Source organism: Drosophila nasuta, chromosome 2R (assembly GCF_023558535.2).
Source record: "Drosophila nasuta strain 15112-1781.00 chromosome 2R, ASM2355853v1, whole genome shotgun sequence".
Lineage (NCBI taxonomy): Eukaryota > Metazoa > Arthropoda > Insecta > Diptera > Drosophilidae > Drosophila > Drosophila nasuta.
This window is the reverse complement of record NC_083456.1, coordinates 7,724,138-7,745,948: the sequence shown is the minus strand read 5'-3', so window position 1 is coordinate 7,745,948 and position 21,811 is coordinate 7,724,138. Positions and strand designations below refer to the sequence as shown.

Here is a 21,811-nt window from a genome sequence, read left to right as displayed (position 1 = left end):
CCCCAACCACGCCCGTATCTAAAAGGGCCATAATTGCTGGCCAAGCGTTGGCGCCTTATGGCCAGCAATAATTGTTAAGACGCGCAATTTGTACATTTTTAATGCACTCGATTACTTCACGATGGCTCCTGCTTCCCTCCTCCCCCCTACCACTCCTGCGTCCTGCCACAGGACTATTTGCTTCCTTTGGCCCCGCGTGCTCTCTTTGCTTAATTGATGAGTTGCGTAATTAACTGCAAAACTGAACTCAAATGCTTGCATTGATAGTTTTGTTTAACCATTTGTGAACAACTATTGCACGCAATCGAACCTCTACATAAACCTCAACCCAAAAGAAGACATAACTCAACGTATCAACTTGGCCAATAAGCAAATTGAGCAGACTCCATGGGGAAGACACTTTGGCTAAAGTTTATTTCCCAAATTTCATAAGCTAAAAAGTTCATTTCGGAAATTAACTAAATGATTATTTTATGTAAAGAAAACTTATTTGGAAAGTTGCTTAAATTGATTATAATTATTTGTAATTTTGTTTGAAATATTATTATTTGTCTAAACTTTTATTTATATTATTATTATTTTATGAAACATCTAAAAGGGCAAGCATTTAACAAATTTGATATCTGTTATTTCAAATATATCTGAATTTAAAATTAATTCGATAAACAACTTTTTTGAAAACATTTAAAATTTATATAATACCTTCTCAATTATATTAAAAAAAAAGTTTCAATTTAATATCTGTCCATTCATATAATTCGAAAAAGTAATTTATTTTGATATCGGTTCGAAATTATTTTTAGTGTTGCATTTTAAAAGGAATCTTTCGGTTATATTTTCCATTTTATTAGAAAGACTTTTGAAAATATAATAAACATTATTTTTAATTCGAATTAAATCAAGAATAACGATCATTTTAAATATTCAATTCAATTAGTTGATGAACGAAATTTGATTAGTTTTCAAAGAGCAAATTATTAGTTTCAGCATTGTAAATGCAATAATTTATTGATTTATGCAAGACTATTATAAAGTTAAACTTAAATAGAACATAGAGCTTAGCGCAAACAATGGAGACTTGAAGAGAGACTTCAAGTGGTAATGGGAATGACTCTCGCATTTGACTCGCCGCGTTTTGGTAATTTGAGCTGGGACAGAGACAGAGATTGAGACTGAGACTGCGACTGTAGCTTGAGAGTGGGAACACGTTGGTTGCCAACCAGAGTTCCCACACATGATTAAAATATGGTTTTGCCAGCAGTCAGCAGCCAGCAGCCAGTCAGACAGTCAAATCATGTTGGAATTACTTGAATAAGTAGCTAACGATCGCGGGACTGGTTTGGAGATCTTGTTCTTACTTTTGGGACACTCTGTGTGTGCTGTCTAGAGTGTCTCGTGGGAAGCGAATGCGACTGCGACATTGTGTGGCAACTCTAAGAGTTGCACATGCGACACAAGACTTGAGTCAATTGTGATACCATTAGATTATGTTTAACAAGGTCACTTGGTCAGCAAATTCATAAGGAAATAGCTATGATATATGAGTGGGTCTTTTTCATAGGGGGCAAAGGGAGGGGAAGAGAGCGGGAATGCTGGTTATGCTATTATCAAAATTGCCGTTAAGCGTTTGTTAATGGAGCCCATGGCCGTCGTGCGACTCCCTGCGAATTGCAAGCCCAAGGGGCCAAGGCTCAGCTCTTAACCTATAAACATACTAAAGCTGCTCACTCTTTCTCTTGCTCTCTCTTTCTCTCTCGCTCCCCCTCTCTGTCTCGCTCTGTCTATAACTGTGGCCAATTTTTCGTGCATATACATGACTTTCGTGCGTTGCTCCAGTTTAGGCCCATTAGCGCGGACAGCAGACGAGGTCGGGATACCTGATGGATGTGGGGAGGAGACAGACATAGAGTAAGAGAGAGAAAGAGGAGGTGAAAGAGTGAAGTACACACAGGAGACGATAGAATCCATAGCCAGACAATGGGTCGAAATCGCCGCGGTGCAGAGGCGGACATGCAATCAGTCAGGCGATGCACTTTAATACACCTGTCTCAGCTCGAAGGTTGTTTCCCCTAGTTCTTCTTCTTGTTGCTGTTGTTGCTTGTGAGAGGCGTCGCATTGTCACGCCGACCAAAACGTTCAGCTTAGTTAAGCTCAGCCTTAGAGTTGGACCCAGAAAGAGAGAGAGAGAGAGAGAGAGAGAGATAGATAGAGAGAGAGAGAGCGCAGCCAGACAACATTGCGTGACTTACGTAGGTCGGCCACCCGCTACCCCCTTATTCGTCCTCCCCCTTCCCTCCCTTCAGCTGCAACAACAACAGGTATCAACAACTGTATACAAAGGCCTAGTTCAATTTAAAGCTCACTGCAAAACGTTTAAAGCCCAACAAATTCGTATGTAAATCAATAAAATGATAAGACAACATTTCAGACAGAAATTTGAGTGATTGAATATGAAATTTTTGTACTTATCTGGTACATAAGTATTGGTTGAATTATCATTAGCATACATAGCGTAACTAGAGAATTTCTCAGAGTTAGAAAATGTTATATCTAATCATAAAATAAAATGCGTTTATTTATTTAAATAGTGACAATTCAATATTCTTAATGTTTCATATAATTTATATTATAAATTCTGTAAGACGGAGAGCTTACAAATATTGAGATGGAAGCAGAAGGAAATAAAGAGAAAATTTAGTTTCAGAATTAATCAATATAGAAATTTGTAGAAGTGAGAATTTTTTCGAACTAGATGAATTTATTTTCAGCGCAATCTTATGGAATATTAGATGCAGTTTCATTATTTATACATCTAATAGATTAAACGTTTTATTTGTATTGTATTATAAACAACTTAGGTTCTATGTTTAACAGCTCTTAAAAAAGAATTGAAAGAATATTAAGTCGGAAGCAGAAGGAAGCAGAAGGAATTGAAGCAAAAGGAATTTATTAACAGATTAAATTTAATTTGGCGATTAATTTAGCATAAAATAATATTATATTAATGTAAAGAGGAATATTAACAAAAACAAGTAAATTTTTGGAATATTCTTATCGAAGACTTAAAAATAATATTATTTTTACGGTGGCTAAATTGTTGGCGGTATTGTGACCAACTAAAAAGATACGATTTGTTGTCGTTTACAAAATCAGATTGCAATGAATGCTTTGTATTACTTGTTACTGTTATACAACGAGTGCAGTAACGATATTGCTTGCTTATCATATTTAGATATGTGGAGATGGCAAATATTTGACAGCTACCAACAATTGGCTTTAAAGTAAACTGCACAGCTTAGTACATACTGATAATATACATTAACTTTCATTGCGCCGCCCTTCGAAGTCAATCGAGACAGCTGTCAGTTTTTCAATCAATTGCGCTGATGAGTTTGACATTTCCATGACATATTTGCTTACGAGGCACGAAAAATATTTGCCAAAATGTCAGAATTTAAACTTTATTCTTTATTGTTTGCACCATGCCGTGCCAAGGGGCACGCCCCAAAGCGCCAACGGCAGCAGAAACAGCAACAGCAACGACAACAGCAGCAACAACAAAGGCAGCGCCCAGCGCATAATTGACGCCATTTTCACAGGGCGCATCAGTCACAGCGACGCGAAACTTCGCAGCGCTGCTTGCGTCAGCGTCAGCAGAGAGCAAGCTAGCGTCTCTGTATCTTGCGCACGCTTTACCGTTTCGTTCGTTCGTCGCTTTGCTAGGTGGGTGGGGTTTGGCCAGCCGCCATTTTTATTATGTCTTCTATATACAGCCAGCACCCCCCTCCTCCTTTTCCCACCCTTTGGCGCATATGCAGCTAGAGCTGAGATTTTGCGCTTTTCCGCCTTTCAGAGAAGATTTACGTTCATCCACCAAATGACGACGCGATTTTGCTTTGCGCTTTGCTTTGGTGGTGGATTTCAGATTTCGGATTTCGGATTTTGGTTTATGTTGCACATGACATGACAGCACGAGGGCTGTTTCAACAGTTTATCAATCAGATTTCATCAATCGCAATCGCAGTTTCTTAAGCAATTACTTTAGCTAAGTAATTCATTTCTTTGGCCAGCTGGAGTTGTTACTCGACACATTCGCAAAATGTCACTACATAAATTTAGTTTATGCTAATCAGGTCTCTGCATAAGTGCAATAAAATGCGAGCCATGCCTAGAAAATGTCGCGGATTTGTTACATCGCCCACCCACAGACCCCCACAACAACAATAAAACCGCGAGTCGAGTTAATTAAATGTGTTTATGCACGTGAATATTTTAAGCGCCACAATAAAAAATTGTAATAATAATAATAACTACAACAAGAAGTCGCAATGTAAACTGAGCCTAATTAAATTATGAATAATTACGACCAAAAAAAAAACAAAAAATAGTTGCTCTAAAAGCCTTTTTGGTCAGGATCACACGCACATGATGCAATTTGTTTAAGCCACATTACCTTGCCCTAAACGACAAGCTGGGGTGTGTGTTAGTATGTGTGTGTGTGTGTAACCAAGAGGGTCAACTATTTGTTTTTATCGCACTTTCGCTAAAATGAACACACTAACACACCAATACACACACATACACACACAAGTCAGAGCACACACACGCAGCGGCACTTTTGTTAATTTGATAAAAAGCCAAAGCAGCGCACAGATTAGCCAAAAGGCCCAAACGCCAAGTCAGGGCAGGCCAAACCTCAGCACACTGAGAGAAATTGAGTAGCTACTTTATTACTTTTTTTTATATAATTAATAAAATATATATAATTCACTAAATATATATCATATAAACGAAAAACTAATTTTAAAAGTATTTCATAATTGTATTAGAATTTCGGTTTTAAATTGATATTTCTGAGATATTTTCTTTAAGAAGTGAGAAATTTTGATCTATGCTTAATAAATATATCGATATATTATGAACTTCATATTTCAATTCATTATGAGAACTTTTCTACTCGCCAGGTTTTATTTACAATTCTCTTCAAATCCTTTAGAAATCGAAACTAAGTATAGAAAAGACCAAAACCAAATTATGCGATTATGTTGTATTTTAATTAGTTGATGGTAATAGAAGAGAAAAATATCTGTATCACTTTATCACAAAGTTAAGAATGCAATTTAGTTTGTATTTTATATTCCCCACAAATTCTATAGAGATCGATATGAAATAATCTTTAAATATGAAAAAAAAATATTCGATTTTGTTTATTAATTAATCTCAACAACTGAAATCTCCACTTCACTTCTCGCAGTGCAGTTGGCTTCTAATAGTGCCAGGGGTAGAACGCAGTTTTGGAGCTGCTAATTGAAATGAGAGACCCTGGCAGCAACTTGGGCTGTGGTTGCTGTTGGTGTTGTTAGCTGCTTGGCTGCTTGGCTCAGGGGTTGCTTGGTTAGTTGACTTGCCGGACTTGCAGTTAGTCGTGGGCTTCGCCATGCGTAAATTAGGTTTTAGTTTTAGTTTTCTGTTTTTTATATATATATTTTTTTTTATTATTTTCACTCTCATTTTTATTATTTCCATTTGCGCTGATAAAAATCATAATTTATGACAGCAGCTGGCGGGGCAAATATTTTATTTCAAGTCCCGTATAAATTTGCCTGCGACACCAAAAACAAGCACAAGCACAAGTTATATTCATCCCGAAGTGAAACCAGACAAAAACTAAGCTAAAATATATTAGGTCTAGTTTTATTTTCTTTTCTTTTCGTTTTTATCGTTTATCGCGCATAAATCAATTTTTGTGACAAATTTATTATAAAACTTGAGGCGCAGGTCGAGAGGAAATGTTCTCTCTCCCCCACCCTCTAGCCTCCACTCTTCACGACGTTTCGCCCAAAAATATTGTTTCTAAAATGGCGGCTGCCTTTAAGGGTGTTGTACAATTGGGAAGGGGGGAAGGAAGTGAGTGTGGATTGTGGGGTGTATACACATAATGCTATAGGCAACTGGGAAGCCAGTGCCAGGCGCTATAGCGAAGGCATCTCAACGATGAACGAGGACAATGAACAATGGAGGAAGGGAAGGGGCAAACGAGGTGGAAAGTTGCCTCATAAAATATTACAATGACACCATAAACAATTTTTAGTACTTTTCCATGCCAGCTGTAAATATTTATTGTATATCCATGATATATACGATATACGAAATGCGACTGCCACATAGCTATGTATATTGGATTTTTATGGTGTAACTATGGTTTCCAATTCTACTGACTGGGTTAAAGCGAGGGGTCTGCTAGTTGATGGTTGCTGGTTGCTGGCTGCTCTGTAAAACGCTTTGTGGAGCGAGTTATTTATGGATCGCAATTTTCGGTAGCCATTGCCAGCGATAATACCAATACACTGACAGAAAAACAGATATGAATTTGCATTGAAATTAAACATTCATAAATACTGCCTATTTACATTTGAATGTAGACTTTAAACTAATTGCATTTTGAATAACTTTTAAGCTCTTTTAACTAAGTCCAAATACGGCAAACATTCATGATAATTAGTTCGATTAATTAATAAATTGGTCAACAAAAGTAAAGTTCAATTCTCTTACTTGCAATTAAAGTTAATTAATTCATTTAAATGTTTAAACATTCTAAATTATTGTCATCTTCCTCTTGCTTTCATCAGTGTAGTTTCTTTTGCTTTTACAATAATAAATGAAATATTAATGGCTAATCAAATACAAAAATTCACTCATAAATCACATAAATAAAATATATTATTACCAAAAAATTTATAAATTGGTGATCGAAAAAGGGTTTTAATTCTCATATATCCCATTCAATTCTATAGTATATATTAAATTCAAATATGAATAATTTAGAGCGTTTAAATTGTTTTTACAGAACTCATATAATTGATAAATTGGTGAACGAAAGAAGTTTTTATTTTGAACTTGTAGTTAAAAATTTGTATATTAAACAATTCATGTTAAATATTTAAACACTCCCAAAATTATTTCCCTCTTATTGTTAGTGTATTTTCTATTGCTTTTACAGTGGTAAATGAAATATTAATGGCTAATAAAATATAAAAATTCGCTCATAAATATTTAAGCTGTATTCTTATTGCTGTTGTTTTCCCTCTTTGCAGTTGTTATGCATAAGGAGAAGGAGGAGAACGGAGTCCTGCCGCACATACACGCACACGATGGCTACAGAACGCGTGAGCTGGGCGCCTTTGAGCATGGTCTGCTGGATGGTGATATGTTCCTGCAGGTAAGTGCCCTGCCACCCCCTGCCCACCCTTGCTGCCCCCTACACTCATTCACTATCCTTAATCTATGAAATGCTCGACTTAATTTGTCTTCATCAATTTTGTTTGGCCATTTGATGGCTTCATCGTCAGGATATGGCGCATAATCAATCAGCGCTTGTTCCACAGAATTGAGATAGTTAGGAGGAGAGAGAGAGGGAGAGGCCACTATACCAATTGATAAATGCCTTCTTTATTTTTTGTTTGTTTGTCTTTGTTTTTTTTGCTGTATCGAAACACGCAAAGCTTTGAGCCGCGCACTTCGATTGGATTTGGGATTGTGAAATTCGTGTGATTTGTGTAAAATTGTGGAAAATTGTTAAACAATTGAATAGCAATTAGTCAACGTCGCGTTGTGGCCGCGTTTCGAATTGATTAATTGTGTGTAATTGGCGCTTGGACATGTGTTACCATAATATTTATAATTAATATCGTTCCAATTGCCAATTGCAGCAACCAACTTAGCCACTTAGCAAGTTGCCACACATTGCAACCTCCCCAAACAGTAACTTGAAATTATGCATTTTCAAGTTTACATATATGCCACGCGCTGAGTTTGGTCAAACTTCAATTAAAGTGTCTCGCACTCACACACACACACATACTTGCATTGTGGCAAGTTGCATGTTTTTGCTGAATTAAAGCCCAAGCCAAACTGCATGTTGCTGCATGTGGCCAGGCGCGAACATATGCACTTGTCACAGTCATGACAGTTTAATTTAATGCACACATAGCTCACCAAGCAGCCATAGACAGCGCAACAAATGTGCGCGACTCGCACATAACTAGGGAGAGCGAGTGAGTCAGCTAACGAGCGAAAGAGAGAGAGAGAGCGATTGAGTGAGAAAGGGTTAACAAAGAGACAGCGAGACAGAGGCACGCAATTGTGCAACATGCGCTTTATGCACCTCTTTTTTCGGCCGCACTCAACAATTCAATGTCAAAGTCTAAAACTTGCAACCGTAAAGCGTCATCACAGCAAAAAAAAAAAACTAACCCTAAGGTGTGTGGCACAGTAATAAGGTAGTTTAAGTTCTAGAGCAGCGAATTTGATGTTTACATTTGCAATTCATTTGAAACAATAGCTTCAAAAGTTTTTTAGATAAGCTTAGTAAAAAGTTACAAAAAAATTAATTTAAAATAAACTTACTTTGGTAAAAAAAAAACAATACGTTTTTCTTATGTGATAAAATCTTCAAAATGTTGATCACATTTTTATGTACTAATTTATTTTATTATTAATGAATTTTTTTTATATTATATTTTATTTTACTTAAAATACAGAATTCATCAAATTCAAGAATTCAGCATCTTAGCATTATTTTATTATGAAAGCTATAAAGCAAATATTTAAAATACAAAATATTAAATAAATTGTCCACGTAGTGAGATCATTTTTCATATAAACAACTAAACGTTGTATACAAAATTTCCAGCTTATCAATTAGTAATTGTCATAAAACTCCTTTAAGTGCTGCCTCAATCACCTTTAGTTATGTTGTGTGAACTGTTGGGAACACGCCTAAGTCGTGTATGCAAAACTGCATTTTGCCACACATTGCACAATGCAACTGCATTACGTATACGCAGAGTGAACAGGGACTGCGACTTGTGTCTCCTTTTTACAACTTGCCAATTTGAATGCAAGCCAAAAAGTTCTGTTCGTGTGTGTTTTTGTTATTTTTTTTTGTTGCCTGTTCTACCTTCCGGTAGATGGGCGACTTGCAGCTAATTGCCGAGCTGCACAATTGTGCATTTCCGTGCATATTTTTGAGCCACACACAACAGAGAGGAAGGGCAGAGGAGACAAGGGAGAGAGGGAGGGAGGGAGGCGGGTGTTTTGGGGCTGCATATTTAGTTTTAATAGCTGAGGTATTTGTTACCTGTTGCCCGTTTCAATTGCTCATGAAGTTTTACTTTTGTTGCGCTGTTGTTGTTGCCGTTCTTGATGTTGTTTATTATGGGTCACATATTATCATTAGAAAATGGCGTTTTGTCACGCAGCGCAGCTCATGCACATGTTGCCATCTCACTCTTACACACACACACACATGGGCTGGCTGACTGAACTAACTGTTGTTGCTGCTCTAGTTTTGCAAACAGTTTGACAGCCACTGTGGCACACATTTAGCAGTCGGCCCAAAAAATGGCTTAATTAATTAACTTTCAGCAGAGACATTGATTGAAAAGAGCTATAATGAGACAGATATAAATATATATAGCTATAGTTGGAGATACAGGAATATATAATATATACTATGTGACACGGCGTATACGTGATATTTATAGGAAGCATTAAGCTAGACGCTGATTGCAGCATCATTCAGCAATCCAGCGGCTTTATTAAGCAATTATGAAACCAGCTAAGAAAACGCAAATTGGCCCCCAAACTAGCTAACTAGCTAAGCTTTCCAGCTATGAATTCACCACCAAAGGGGTCAGTTGTTGTCTGGTCTTGTCTAATCTGGTCTTGGTCTTGGTCGTGGTCGGGGCCAAGGAAATGGTTAAATAATCGCCGCCAACTTATCAAAACACAAAACTGTAATGCAAGCCGACAACCAAATGACGGGATAGATACCCAACCAAAATGTCTAAAGTACACACATACACTATGTAGTATGTGTGTGCGTATCTTTTCGCTTGTAGCTATTCAAGTTGCCAGTTGGCTGTTGGCTGTTCGCTGTTGCCGCACAAGACGGGCGTGTATTATTAAAAACGCATTAGAAGACGCCGCTGCCACAGACCACATCAGCCTGGACAGTTGGCCAAGTTGTCTCGTATAAACTGATGCAGAGACAACGGCGAAACGACAACAATGAAGACAAGCTGTAGAAAAGGAGGCAAAGAACCAAAGCGAGCGAGAGGCAAATAAAACAATTAAGCTGCAAAAAGAAATCTTTTTGATTCTACTTTTTATAGAGAAAATTCAAGAAGGTGAAGTTGAGTGACGAGCAAATACCCTGTGCTCCAATAAAGATGGCAATTGATCAGCTGGGTTAATGTTATTCAGAAATATTTACTAAATTATGAATGAAAATACAGATATTGGTAATACAGAGATTTTAAGGATGTTCTCGATATTTTTACTTATATGAATTGTCTCTTTAATATCAATTATAAGTTTACATAAGTAATTAAGTATCTTGATAATCACAGCATATTGTTTTATTAAAAAGTGTGTCCAAATGTTTGAAAAATGTTGGTATTAATTAGGCGTTTTCTCCTACATTTAATGAAAAGGAACTGTTTTCGGATAGATCATAAAAGTTGTGCGCTTATTAAGCAATATTCCGTACTGAATATGCACATTTCTTTTATAAGGAACATTTCGTTTTGGAAACTGTTCTTTTTATCCTATCACTCTACCCTTTACACAAATGTTGTTGATTAAAGGGTATGAATAAAAACCCTTAGCATCCGTTTGTTGTCTCTGTCTCTTTCTTTGCCTTTTATTATGTATCGCTGTCTCCGTCTGTCTCGTTGGCTACCGTTGGCAATCTTTATGAAGATTATTGATGCTCAGTTGCCGCCGGCTTGATGACAATCCACACAACAACTCACAACTTGGCTCGGATACAGATTCATATCCATATTCATATCCTTTGGCGGGCTGTGTTGATGCGTTTTAAATGATGACGCCACTTAGCGTTTATGTCGGTTAATACCAACTCTGAGAAGAGACTCCACTCTGCACTCCTTGCCAACACCATCTCGATTCCATCCGCTGTCTCGAATCACGGCAAGCTCTGGTTTTGTTGCTCTCTGTAATTAGCAGCAATCGTGCACATTTGTCTCAACTCCCGGCCTTTACAGGTAAGAAGAGCAAAGCAGTTGGCCCAGTTGCCTCCTTGTGTCATCTTTGCCTGCTGCTTTTCCTGCTGCTTCTCCCTGCTGCTCTTCAGCTGTGGCAAATTGATATTTAAATACGCGCATATTAATTACAGTTGCAGTTTCTCTTCGCTCTTCGATCTATCTCTCTCTTTCTGGCTCTTGCTCTCTTTATTAATTAACTGAGCACCTAATGAGAGACTTGGCAAATTTGTCTTCGTGCTCTTGAAGTTCACACGTCGCACATTGCGTTCGGTTCGCCATTTTGTTTTCGCATAAACGTAACACTATAAAATCGCATGCGTAACGCCTATTAGCAGCTTATAAAAAGCAGCTTTAAATCCTATCTAAAACAATAATCAAACGGGTTAAAAGAACAGTACAAAATAATGCCAAAAAATATATTTTATTTTTTGAGGTTAAGAATTGAGGTTATAACTGAGAAAGTTTGGTTAGGTTAAGCATTCACATTAATCGATTTCATCTTAAAAATAAGCTTACTTAAAGTTTTGAAATACACTTTATTTCTTCAGTTCTTTCCACTTTCTTCAACTTTTGCATTGCTTCTGAGGTTAGATTACACATTTAATTAAAGTTCAGTTGGGTTTCCTTCTTTTTTTTTACTTTCTGTAGCTTTAACAAATCTATAGATAATTACAATGCATCATTGCTCGAAACGAAACCTGCAATTACGCGAGGAACAACCAATAACTGAAATCTCGGAGAGCTCCGAGAGAATGGGAGATACTTAAATATTTCTGTAAGATAAAACAAATGCTCTTAGTGATGATCGGAGGGGTGGGCAAGGGAAGTGAAGAGGAGAGGAAAGCGGTATCATCGTCTGCATTTAGTTGAAACTCATTGATATAATTGCTCATCATTTCCTGGTTGTGTTTTGATGTGGAACTTCAAAGTCTGTCTTAGCCCCCTATCACAGCCCCAGGTCTCTGCCACTGTCTCTGTCTCTTTCCCTGCTTCTTTCTCTGTCTCTTTCGCTGGCTCCAATGAAATGAGCCGCTTAAGCGCTGATTACGTTTTAGCCTCAAGTTAGCGCCGCTGTGTCTTTGGCCCTTGTTTCTACGCGATCTCTCGGGTTCATTCATGCCCAGTTTTGTAGAGTTCATCTAGACCGCAAAAATGATGGATTAATCCATTCACAAAATATCTTTCAAAACAAAAAAAATTCAAAAACCGGCAGCTACTGCAATTACGAGACGCCAAAGTATCGCCCTCTCTCTCTTTCTCTCGCTCTAGCTTAGCAATCACTCTGTCGCTCTCGCTCTATCGATTTTCTAGTCTTGTCAATTTGACGACTTGCTACCTGTTTGCCCCCCAGGCGACCCGCCCCTCAGCAGCATTTAATTCGTAGTTTTGATTTAATTTTTATCTATCTGCCTCTCTTGCGCACTCACATTCGCCCTCTCACTCACTCGCATTCGTTATTTACATTGCTCTTTTGTTCTTTCTTCCAGGCTCTAAATGGATTTCTAATGATACTGACATGCGAAGGCGAGGTCTTCTTTGCCACGCACAGCATCGAGAGCTATTTGGGTTTTCATCAGGTAAGTGGCAGCAACAACAATAGCATCGGGGGCAAGAGGCAGCATTTTGATTGATTTTAATTGCCTGAAATTTCTATGAATGATTCCCCCTTGTGGTCCGCGTCTGCGTCTGTTATTTTTGGGTCAAGCTCATTGCGGAAACGGGTCGAAAGTACAGCTACCAGTTTGGGGCATCTAACTTGCAACACCTTCGTCTGAGGTGCCACACAAAAATCTAAAAAAAAACAAACAGAATCTCAGGTTGCAAGATTGCGTGGCAGGTTCTCTGGGCCCATAAATAAAAATCAGATCAGCGGGAGTATTGCGCAATCGCAGAATCGCCACAAGATTTGCTTACGCAGCTGCCACATGGGGCAAGCAGGCGGGGGAACTAAGGGTTAGCAGGGGCGTGGCATATGTTGAGGCTGTGTGTTATTAACTGACACGACGCCTCGCTGCAGCTGCCTTGAAGACTGGCCAACATGTTTTGGGCCTAACTCGCGATCGAAAGAGTTCTCCACAGCGAGTGACTGCAACATCCACTGCCACATGTTGCCTGCTACTTGGAACAGCTACTGCATTGCAACAGTGCAACACAGTTTCTGTTGCACATTGTGTATGTTGTCTGCTGTGAGTGTGTGTATTTTTTTTACTTGCCTACTTTATTGTATTGGCGCTTGTCGAATGGAAATTGAAAATTGCAGTTAGCTTTCTTCAGTCTTTAGTCTTCAGTCTTTGGTTGAGTGTCTGCTCGAGGTTTCTTTACTTTTGTTTTTAATTTAGTTGTAAATGTGTAAAGCGGCACTTGACACGCCCCGTTTGGCAGCTCAATTAAAAACGTAGCTGCCTATTACCATGGCCATTGGCCATTCGATTGCCTTCAACTCCAACTTCAACTCCAACTCCGATTCCAAGTTGCAACTGCAACTGCAACTTCATCATCTGCTTCTACTTCCACTTCCACTGCTTGCAAATGTGCACATACTAAATTCAAGTAATCCGTGTGAGGATTGCGGCCAAATCATTTGCTTTGTTGGTTTTTGCACACTACGTAGAAAGTTCTGATTCCCCCTCCCCTCATAGAGTTGGCAGCGTGACACGAAAATAACAAAATTGCGAATTAAGTTATTTTTTAGCTTAATAAATATCCCTAACACTTTATTCAAGCTTGTGATAGAGATGGTAGTAGCGATGTTCTCGTGACACGCTCTCATCTCTAGGAGATTTTATAAAATCTTCTTTTAGCATAGTTCTGCTTTATTTATTTAAAAAGGTTAGCCTTAATTAAAATTCAAACTAACACTATTGATAAAGCAAGAGCTGCAAAGGCCTTCAGCTTAGTTCTGTTTTAAAAATTGATTAATATTTATTCTTAAATTATTTCTGCACATCTTTGCTTTAGAATTTTAGTTTTAGTTTTGCTATAGAAATTTGTGTCAATAATAAGTGTTTTCTTATATTAGCCAATTTCTGAAACACTATGCAAGTTTCTGATAAAAGCGATGATCTCTTCTTTGGACTAAGAACATGCTCCATCACTAATAATTCATTGAAATGTTTTTTCAAATAACTTGAGGATCCTATAAAGAGTCTTAATAGTTTTAGAGAATTTTATTCTGTAAATAACAAAATGTGTTTCAAAAATGTTTTTAATTTCAAAAAGGAGTGCAGATTAATTGCATATTTAAAGAAAAAGTAGTAAGGAATAAAATATATAGTAAAACTTTAATATAATATAAAGTAATACTATTTTTATAATCACAAGACGTTTTTATATATTTATCTTTTGCTAATGGAATATATCTCAACATTATTATATACAAAATCAATTTAGGAAACCAATTATTCCTTCTTCCTGACTTCGCCTCTATTCGTGTCACGCTGCCATCTCTAGCTAGCTGATACAGTCACGTATGTAGTATATGTAGGGTATGTCCGTCCCTCGATCTCGTTGTGTGTTTCTGCGCTGCTCTTGCTGGCGCGTGCAGAATTTATGTCTCAATTTGTGGCCAACATGGGGCGCATTTTCAATTTGCGTGGATTTTGATTTATACGCCCCAAAACGAATCTGAAGCGAAAGCGAAAATCAATAACAAGTTGACTGAACCCAACGCGATAACTTCACATCTTCAACAACTGACCCTCTCCCCTTTACCTTTCCCTTTCCCGCAGTCGGACATTGTGCATCAGTCGGTGTACGAGCTGGTGCACTCTGAGGATCGCGAGGAACTACAGCGCCAACTGCTGTGGAACAGCTTCCTGCCCGCGGACATGTCCAGCATGCAGCTCTCGGAGACTCTGGCGCCCGACAAGGCACTCTACTTGGAGCGCAGCTTCACGGTGCGATTCCGTTGCCTGCTGGACAACACCTCAGGATTCCTGCGCCTCGACATACGCGGTCGCATCAAGATACTCCATGGTCAGAACCGAAAGACGGAGGAGCCGCCACTCGCACTGTTCGCCTACTGCACACCATTCGGTCCGCCCAGTTTGCTGGAGATACCGCACAAGGAGAACATGTTCAAGTCCAAGCACAAGCTGGACTTTTCCCTCGTCTCCATGGATCAGCGGGGCAAGCACATTCTGGGCTACGCAGATGCTGAGCTGGTCAACATGGGTGGCTACGATCTGGTGCACTATGATGACTTGGCCTACGTGGCCAGCGCTCATCAGGAATGTAAGTAAACCTAGCGTTTATTTTTGCTATGCATAAAAAACAATGTGTTACTAAAAGAAAAATTATTTCATCATACAAAAGATATTGGAAATTTATCTCAAAAGATACAATTTTTAATAAAGATAAAAATTTGACAAGTTTTCTAGATTGATCATTACTGAAATTCAAGAATACTATCTTATTTAAAGGCATCAAGCTTTCTTAAATTTTGATTTTCGTTTATTTTTTTTAATTTCAAAAAGTTTGTAAATCTAAGATTTTTGATCTTGTTATACACCCTATCCATACGATAGAAGGGTATTATTTATTATAATTATTTTTCTGTATAGGTTACTAATTTCTACCCCATCTTCTTATCCAGTTGATTTAAGATTAGAATCTTCTTTAAAAAATATTCATATTCACGAACCTTTCTTAATAACGAAGAGTTTTTAATATCAAGATTTTTATCCTCGTTTTTAGATCGTAATTTTTCTCTATGTTGATTTAAGATTGAAATCTTCTAAAACCGAAAAGATTTTATTATCAAGATTGATTTAAAATTAAAATCTTCTTTAAGAAAATGTTTATATCGAAAAGTTTTTATTATCAAGATTTTTATCTTAGTTTTTGTATCGAAATTTTTCTCTATGAGTACTCAGTGATTAATTCCTACCCAATCATCTCATCCAATTGATTTAAGATTAAGATATTCGTTAGAAAAATATAATATTCAAGAACCTTTCTTTATATCGAAAAGTTTTTAATATCAAGATTTGTATATTAGTTTTCCTAATTATTCTCTATATGTACTATATGATTAATTCCTACCCAATCTTCGTATCTATATGATTAAAGATTGAAATCTTCTATTTTAAAATTTTTATTCAACAACCTTTCTTAATAACGAAAAGTTTTTAATATCAAGATATTTAGCCTAGTTTTTAGATCGTAATTTTTCTCTGTGTGTACTCAGTGACTAATTCCTATCTAATCTTCTAATGCAGTGCTGAAGACGGGCGCCTCGGGCATGATTGCCTATCGCTACCAGAAGAAGGACGGCGAGTGGCAATGGCTGCAGACGAGCTCACGACTGGTGTACAAGAACTCGAAGCCGGACTTTGTCATCTGCACGCATCGCCAGCTGATGGATGAGGAGGGACACGATCTGCTCGGCAAGCGCACCATGGACTTTAAGGTCAGCTATCTGGACACCGGGCTGGCGTCCACGTACTTCTCCGAGGCCGATCAGCTGGTGGTGCCGCCCTCAAGTGCCAGTGCCTCGCCCACAGCTCATGCGCTGCCGCCTCCCGTCACGCCCACGCGTCCCAATCGTCGCTACAAGACGCAGTTGCGAGACTTTCTCTCCACGTGTCGCAGCAAGCGCAAGTTGCAGCAGCAGCAACAGCAACAACAGCAGCTGCAGGCTCAGCAATCCTCGCCACTGGGTCAGGTTGGTTCTCCAGCGCCCGCTGTGGTCGAGTATCTGCCGGATCCAGCGGCTGTGGCTGCAGCTGCCGCCTACTCCAATCTAAATCCCATGTACACGGCATCGCCGTACGCAACGGCTGCGGATAATCTCTACATGGGCAGCTCGATGCCGGCCAATGCCTTCTATCCGGTCAGCGAGACGTCGCTCTTCCATCAGTATCGACTCCAAGGTGCAGTCGGAGTTGGTGGCTACTACACCGACTATCCGCACACGGGAGCTCCGGCCTCGGCGTATGTGGCGAACGGTTTCCTGTCGTACGATGGCTATGCCATTGCCTCCAAGGCGGACGAGAAGTGGCAGGAGACGGGCAAATACTACAGCGGCTACAGCAGCGGCTACGGCAGTCCAACGTCCACGCCACAAGTAAGTGTTGAGTGCTTCTGCTAAGACTGACTCCTATTAACTCTACCACTCTCAGCAGATTCCCCCTGAAGACGCCCAAGTCATCGCCTCAAGTCATGGAGGTCATCTCGTGCTCCTCGGATGGACCTTCGCCCGTTGCCGTTGCTGCTGGCGCCACAACCAATGGCAGCAGCGGCGTGCCTCCTAAAGTGGAGTTGCAAGCAGCATCCGCAGTTGCTGATCCCTACGAGCGACAGACGGTGCTGATGTGGGGCACCACTCAGTCCAGCGGTGTGCCGCTCAACAGTCGCATTGCAGCCACAGCTGGTGGCTCGCCGCATCGCAGCACTCCGCTCTCGAATGGCCTCAGCTATGCCAACAACAACAACGAGCACGAAACTGCCGCGGCAGCCAAGTGGAATGGCAACAAGGAGCTGAGCGGCAAGTCAACGAGTGCCGGCACACCTGAGAGCTATCAGCTGCAGCACGACGACTCCGGACTCTACTCGGCTTCCTCGCACACCACATCGCCCCAGCAGCAGCAGCAGCAACAACAACAGCAGCAGCAGCAGCAACAGCAGCGTGGCATTGGCAGCAATGTGAGCAACTCGAGCAATACTGAGCACCACGTCCACCAACCACAACCGCCCAGCTGCGCCGCCGCCAATCATCAGCAATCGTCGCAGGCAACGCACAATCATCACGCTCATCCACACGCACACACGCTGCACCACCAGCAGCAGCAGCAACAGCAGCAGCAACAACAGCAACAACATCAGCATCCACATCCGCATCCGCATCCACATCAGCATCAAGCACATCATCAACACCATGCAGAGATCACCGCATCCGCCACGGCGGCAGCCACAACGCCGGCGTCGGCAACAGCCACCGCGGCAGCAGCAACAGCAACCGCTAATGGCAGCGAGGTATGGACGCCAGCCAGCTACACGCAGTACTCGCAGTACTTGGCCTATCACCACCACCATCACCACCACCACCATCCGCACCACCATCCGCATCACCATGCGGCGGCCACGTCGACGCCTGGCCACCAACTGCACCACCACCACCACCACCATCAGCACGGCCAGCACACGGCAAGCCGCTAGAATGCACCATCACACCACGTAGAGCGCACCACAACAGCACCACCAACAACACACACCACAATGCACCACTCAAGCACCAACCAACAAAACCAAGAAACAAAAAAAAAGAGTGCTAGTTTGACTAACCCATAAACTCCCCACTTAGATCCTAATCACCACTCAACAACTGCAACAGCAACAGCAGCAACAACAACAGCAGCAGCAGCAACAGTTGGCGGTTTATCCGCTGCACCACCAGCAACATCAGCTGGAGTCGCCGCCCAATTGCCGCACACCGCCAACGCTGCCAGCGGTAAGCAGCCTGCTGAGTGGTGCCGCCGACGCCGTTGCCATCTCGCCGTACCAACAACTGGCCATTGTCTCGACGACAACATCAGCGCCAACAACAGCAGCGGCAGCAACACCGCTGATCATCTGCTCGGATGACTCGCTGCAGGCGCTGAGCAACAGCTCTGCGAATGCTGCCACACGTGGTGCACGCAAAGCAACTAAGCTGCAGCAGCAACAACAACAACAACAACAGCTACAACAGCAGCAGCAGCAACATCTGCATCACCAGCAACATCAGCCAAATTACCAGCAACATCACACACAGCATCTGCTCTATCCGGCCAATATTACCGCTCACACGGCTCTGGCCTATGCCCCGCCCCCCGGTGAGTGCTGGCGGCGCCTACATCGACGGCAGTCCGCTGCTCTCCTTCTCGGAGGTGACCAACACGCTGCTGAATCAGTAAAGGAAACGACAGCAACAACAACACCAACACCCACAACCCAAAGCACACAAAAGACAACAAACAAACATGTTCAACAGTTTTGCCAAAATGTGGACTATGACTATCGTATCTTCCATAATATCAACCCACACACACACACACCTCTCACTCACACACACACACACACACACACACACACAATAAGTACACCAGAAAAATAGCATTACTGCAGACCAGTTTTATAGGTTTTAACTTTGGTTGCTTGAAAACAAAGAGCCTTACATGAATGTATTTGAATTCTAAAACATTAATTTATGTTTGCAACGATTCCCTTTAAATTATATAATATATTGAATATGAGATACTTCTTACTCTCTTACATAAGACTATATGTATATTTTCTTTAGTGGTATAACAGTATAAGAAATTCTCAGCTTAACTAAAGTCTATTGCTTTTAAATAAGCGCAGATCTTGTAACTTATTGTCAAATTGAAGAACCATAATGATACTTTCTAAACATAGGAAGGAAAAAAAATTTTCTTACTTTTTGCCGTTTCGAATTGAATAATAACTTTGTTTCCTTATTAATCTACTCTTCTACATTTTTATACCCTAAAATCAATATTAATCTACCTCCACTAAAATCCAATACATTACCAATAAATGGTAAAATTTATATTAACCCAAAATAAATACATTCACGTAAAGCTCTCTGATAGAAAATAATCTCAATGCAATAGTATTATTTAAAAAAAAAGCGAAAAGCAAGAAAATGTTTTGAAATAAGTTCCGTGAGGCGTTTCTTAAGTTGATTCTGAGTAACACACAATATTTACGAAAAATAATTCTATTTATTTTACTGTGATAATTTATATAAACAATTGTACACTCAACCAGTTAGGCAGGCAGGTGAGCAAGGTATTCGTAATAACCATTCCAATTGAGAATTCCTGCACAAAAGTACATGAACAAATAAACAGTTTCAGTTGTAGTTACAACCAAAGATTTTATTCTAATATAAAACATAAACTAATAATACTACATAGCATAGTATCTATCTATGTATAAATATGTATTTGTACTCTTATAATGTAAAATAAAATGATCTATTCATTGGCTTCGGGTTGTTGCGCCAAATTTAAGTTACATTTTTCAGGCACTTGGAAAGTTAATGAATAATCATAAGAGTGGGAAAAGTAAATCGAAACATTAATAAATTGCAATTAAGTGCTTAAGTAGCTGTTAAGATTAAACATAATTAATGTATTTACAAATATCAAAATGCTTATATTAATATGATTATATTTAATAACATTAACTGTAATTAGATTGTAAATGACAACAAATCGAAATGCAAGTAAATGTAATTTTCATGATTCCTATCGTTTAGCATGTAATTCCTTAGCTGAATAATCCGAGAGTGTGTATATTTAAAAGATTTCTTGAATTTCTAGTCGCCCGCATAAAACATTTACTATACACATATACAATATACATAAATAAATACTATATATACGTTTACATACAATATAAAATAAAAATTATCCAAGTAATTCAATTGTACATTTCACAATTTGTCTGCCGTGAGTAAAAGCTAAAATCATACAATAATATTTGCTAATCGAATTCCATATAAATTATTTGATGGTTAATATATTTATACTTACTTAACTCACGCGCAAATATGTTGTCGTATGTAATTTACGAGTTTTAGCTTAATAAACATTTCTAAATATTAAACTACAACTATTAGAAAGTGCATGTACTCGTAAAGCGCATATCCAAACAATCAGAGATGAAATAAAACTAGAAAATATTCAATCGATACATGATGTTTGTTTTTATTTAAATTTAAAAGAAGAAAACCTCATTTCAACTGCTAAGGATTCCACAAAACTGTTTTGTTGTACATCTTCTGTATATCAATGAACTCAATTTTTATGCAGACAGACTGAATAGTCTTGCTAATTAAGAATATTCATCCATTATGTCTCAGAGATGACTGGTTAAAATATTTTCCATTGATAAATTTAATAAAAATAAAGCAATCCCATGCACATAAGTGTATGCAGACTGTTTCTCAAAATCCTTATCAGTTTTGACATTAGAAGAGAATTATCTATTATGGCATACTATCACTATACAGCTTGTAATGCGTCGCTAGATAAGTTGATTGTACTCAGATATGCCAGGCCAAAAATATAATCAAACATTCATTATTTTTTTAGTTACTAGTAAATATCACTGTCGTTGATGAAAATCTTTTATAATCTAAAAATAACCATTACGATATCATTTTTACTTCTATTAATTAGGAACAATTTTAAAGTTTGTCATTCATTGTTTACATTATATTACTTTAAATCTCAAATGTTACCGCCATAGTTAACTGTTAGGGTTGCAGCACAAAACACCTGCTTTGCTCAACACTGCTTGCGTCGTTTTACAACACACAAGCGCATCGATTAATCGTTAAGCTCAATCGATACATCGACACTGTGGCGCGCATGTTTGAATATGTTTCATTTTATTGGTAATCCATCGACTTGATGAATTTTGTGGCTTTAGCTACTGAAAATTGATTTATATGCCTATGAATATTTGTTGTCAGTGCAATCAGCGCAGCTGCTGCATTTTTCATGGGCATGTCGACCGCAAACAAAAAGAAAAACCACAAACTGCATTATGTTGCAGCTTAATTGGAGACTTTGCTGCTTTAATTGACAACAACAAACAAACACTCACAAAATGCCTTGATTGACACCTTACATTAAACCCTTGCGGTGTAGGTGTAGGGTATTGAAGAGGTAACCCGACTATGTTTATCTCCAGTTGTTTAATCTTTTTTATAATATTGTACAAATTTC

The 21,811-nt window shown here is 39.1% G+C and overlaps 1 protein-coding gene across 1 annotated transcript in view; it reads left to right on the top strand.

Moving 5' to 3' along the window:
• The window catches only part of LOC132786514 (circadian locomoter output cycles protein kaput), a 42,041-nt gene extending 23,007 nt beyond the window's left edge, over positions 1–19,034 (top strand). The window contains 9 exon segments of the mRNA XM_060793059.1: positions 7,095–7,219; positions 12,557–12,646; positions 14,798–15,302; positions 16,289–17,147; positions 17,195–17,771; positions 17,859–17,919; positions 18,091–18,146; positions 18,373–18,885; positions 18,887–19,034. Of these exon segments, the coding sequence (XP_060649042.1) occupies positions 7,095–7,219; positions 12,557–12,646; positions 14,798–15,302; positions 16,289–17,147; positions 17,195–17,771; positions 17,859–17,919; positions 18,091–18,146; positions 18,373–18,885; positions 18,887–18,964 (2,864 nt within the window). The 3' untranslated portion in view covers positions 18,965–19,034.
• Positions 19,035–21,811: the final 2,777 nt, after the last annotated feature.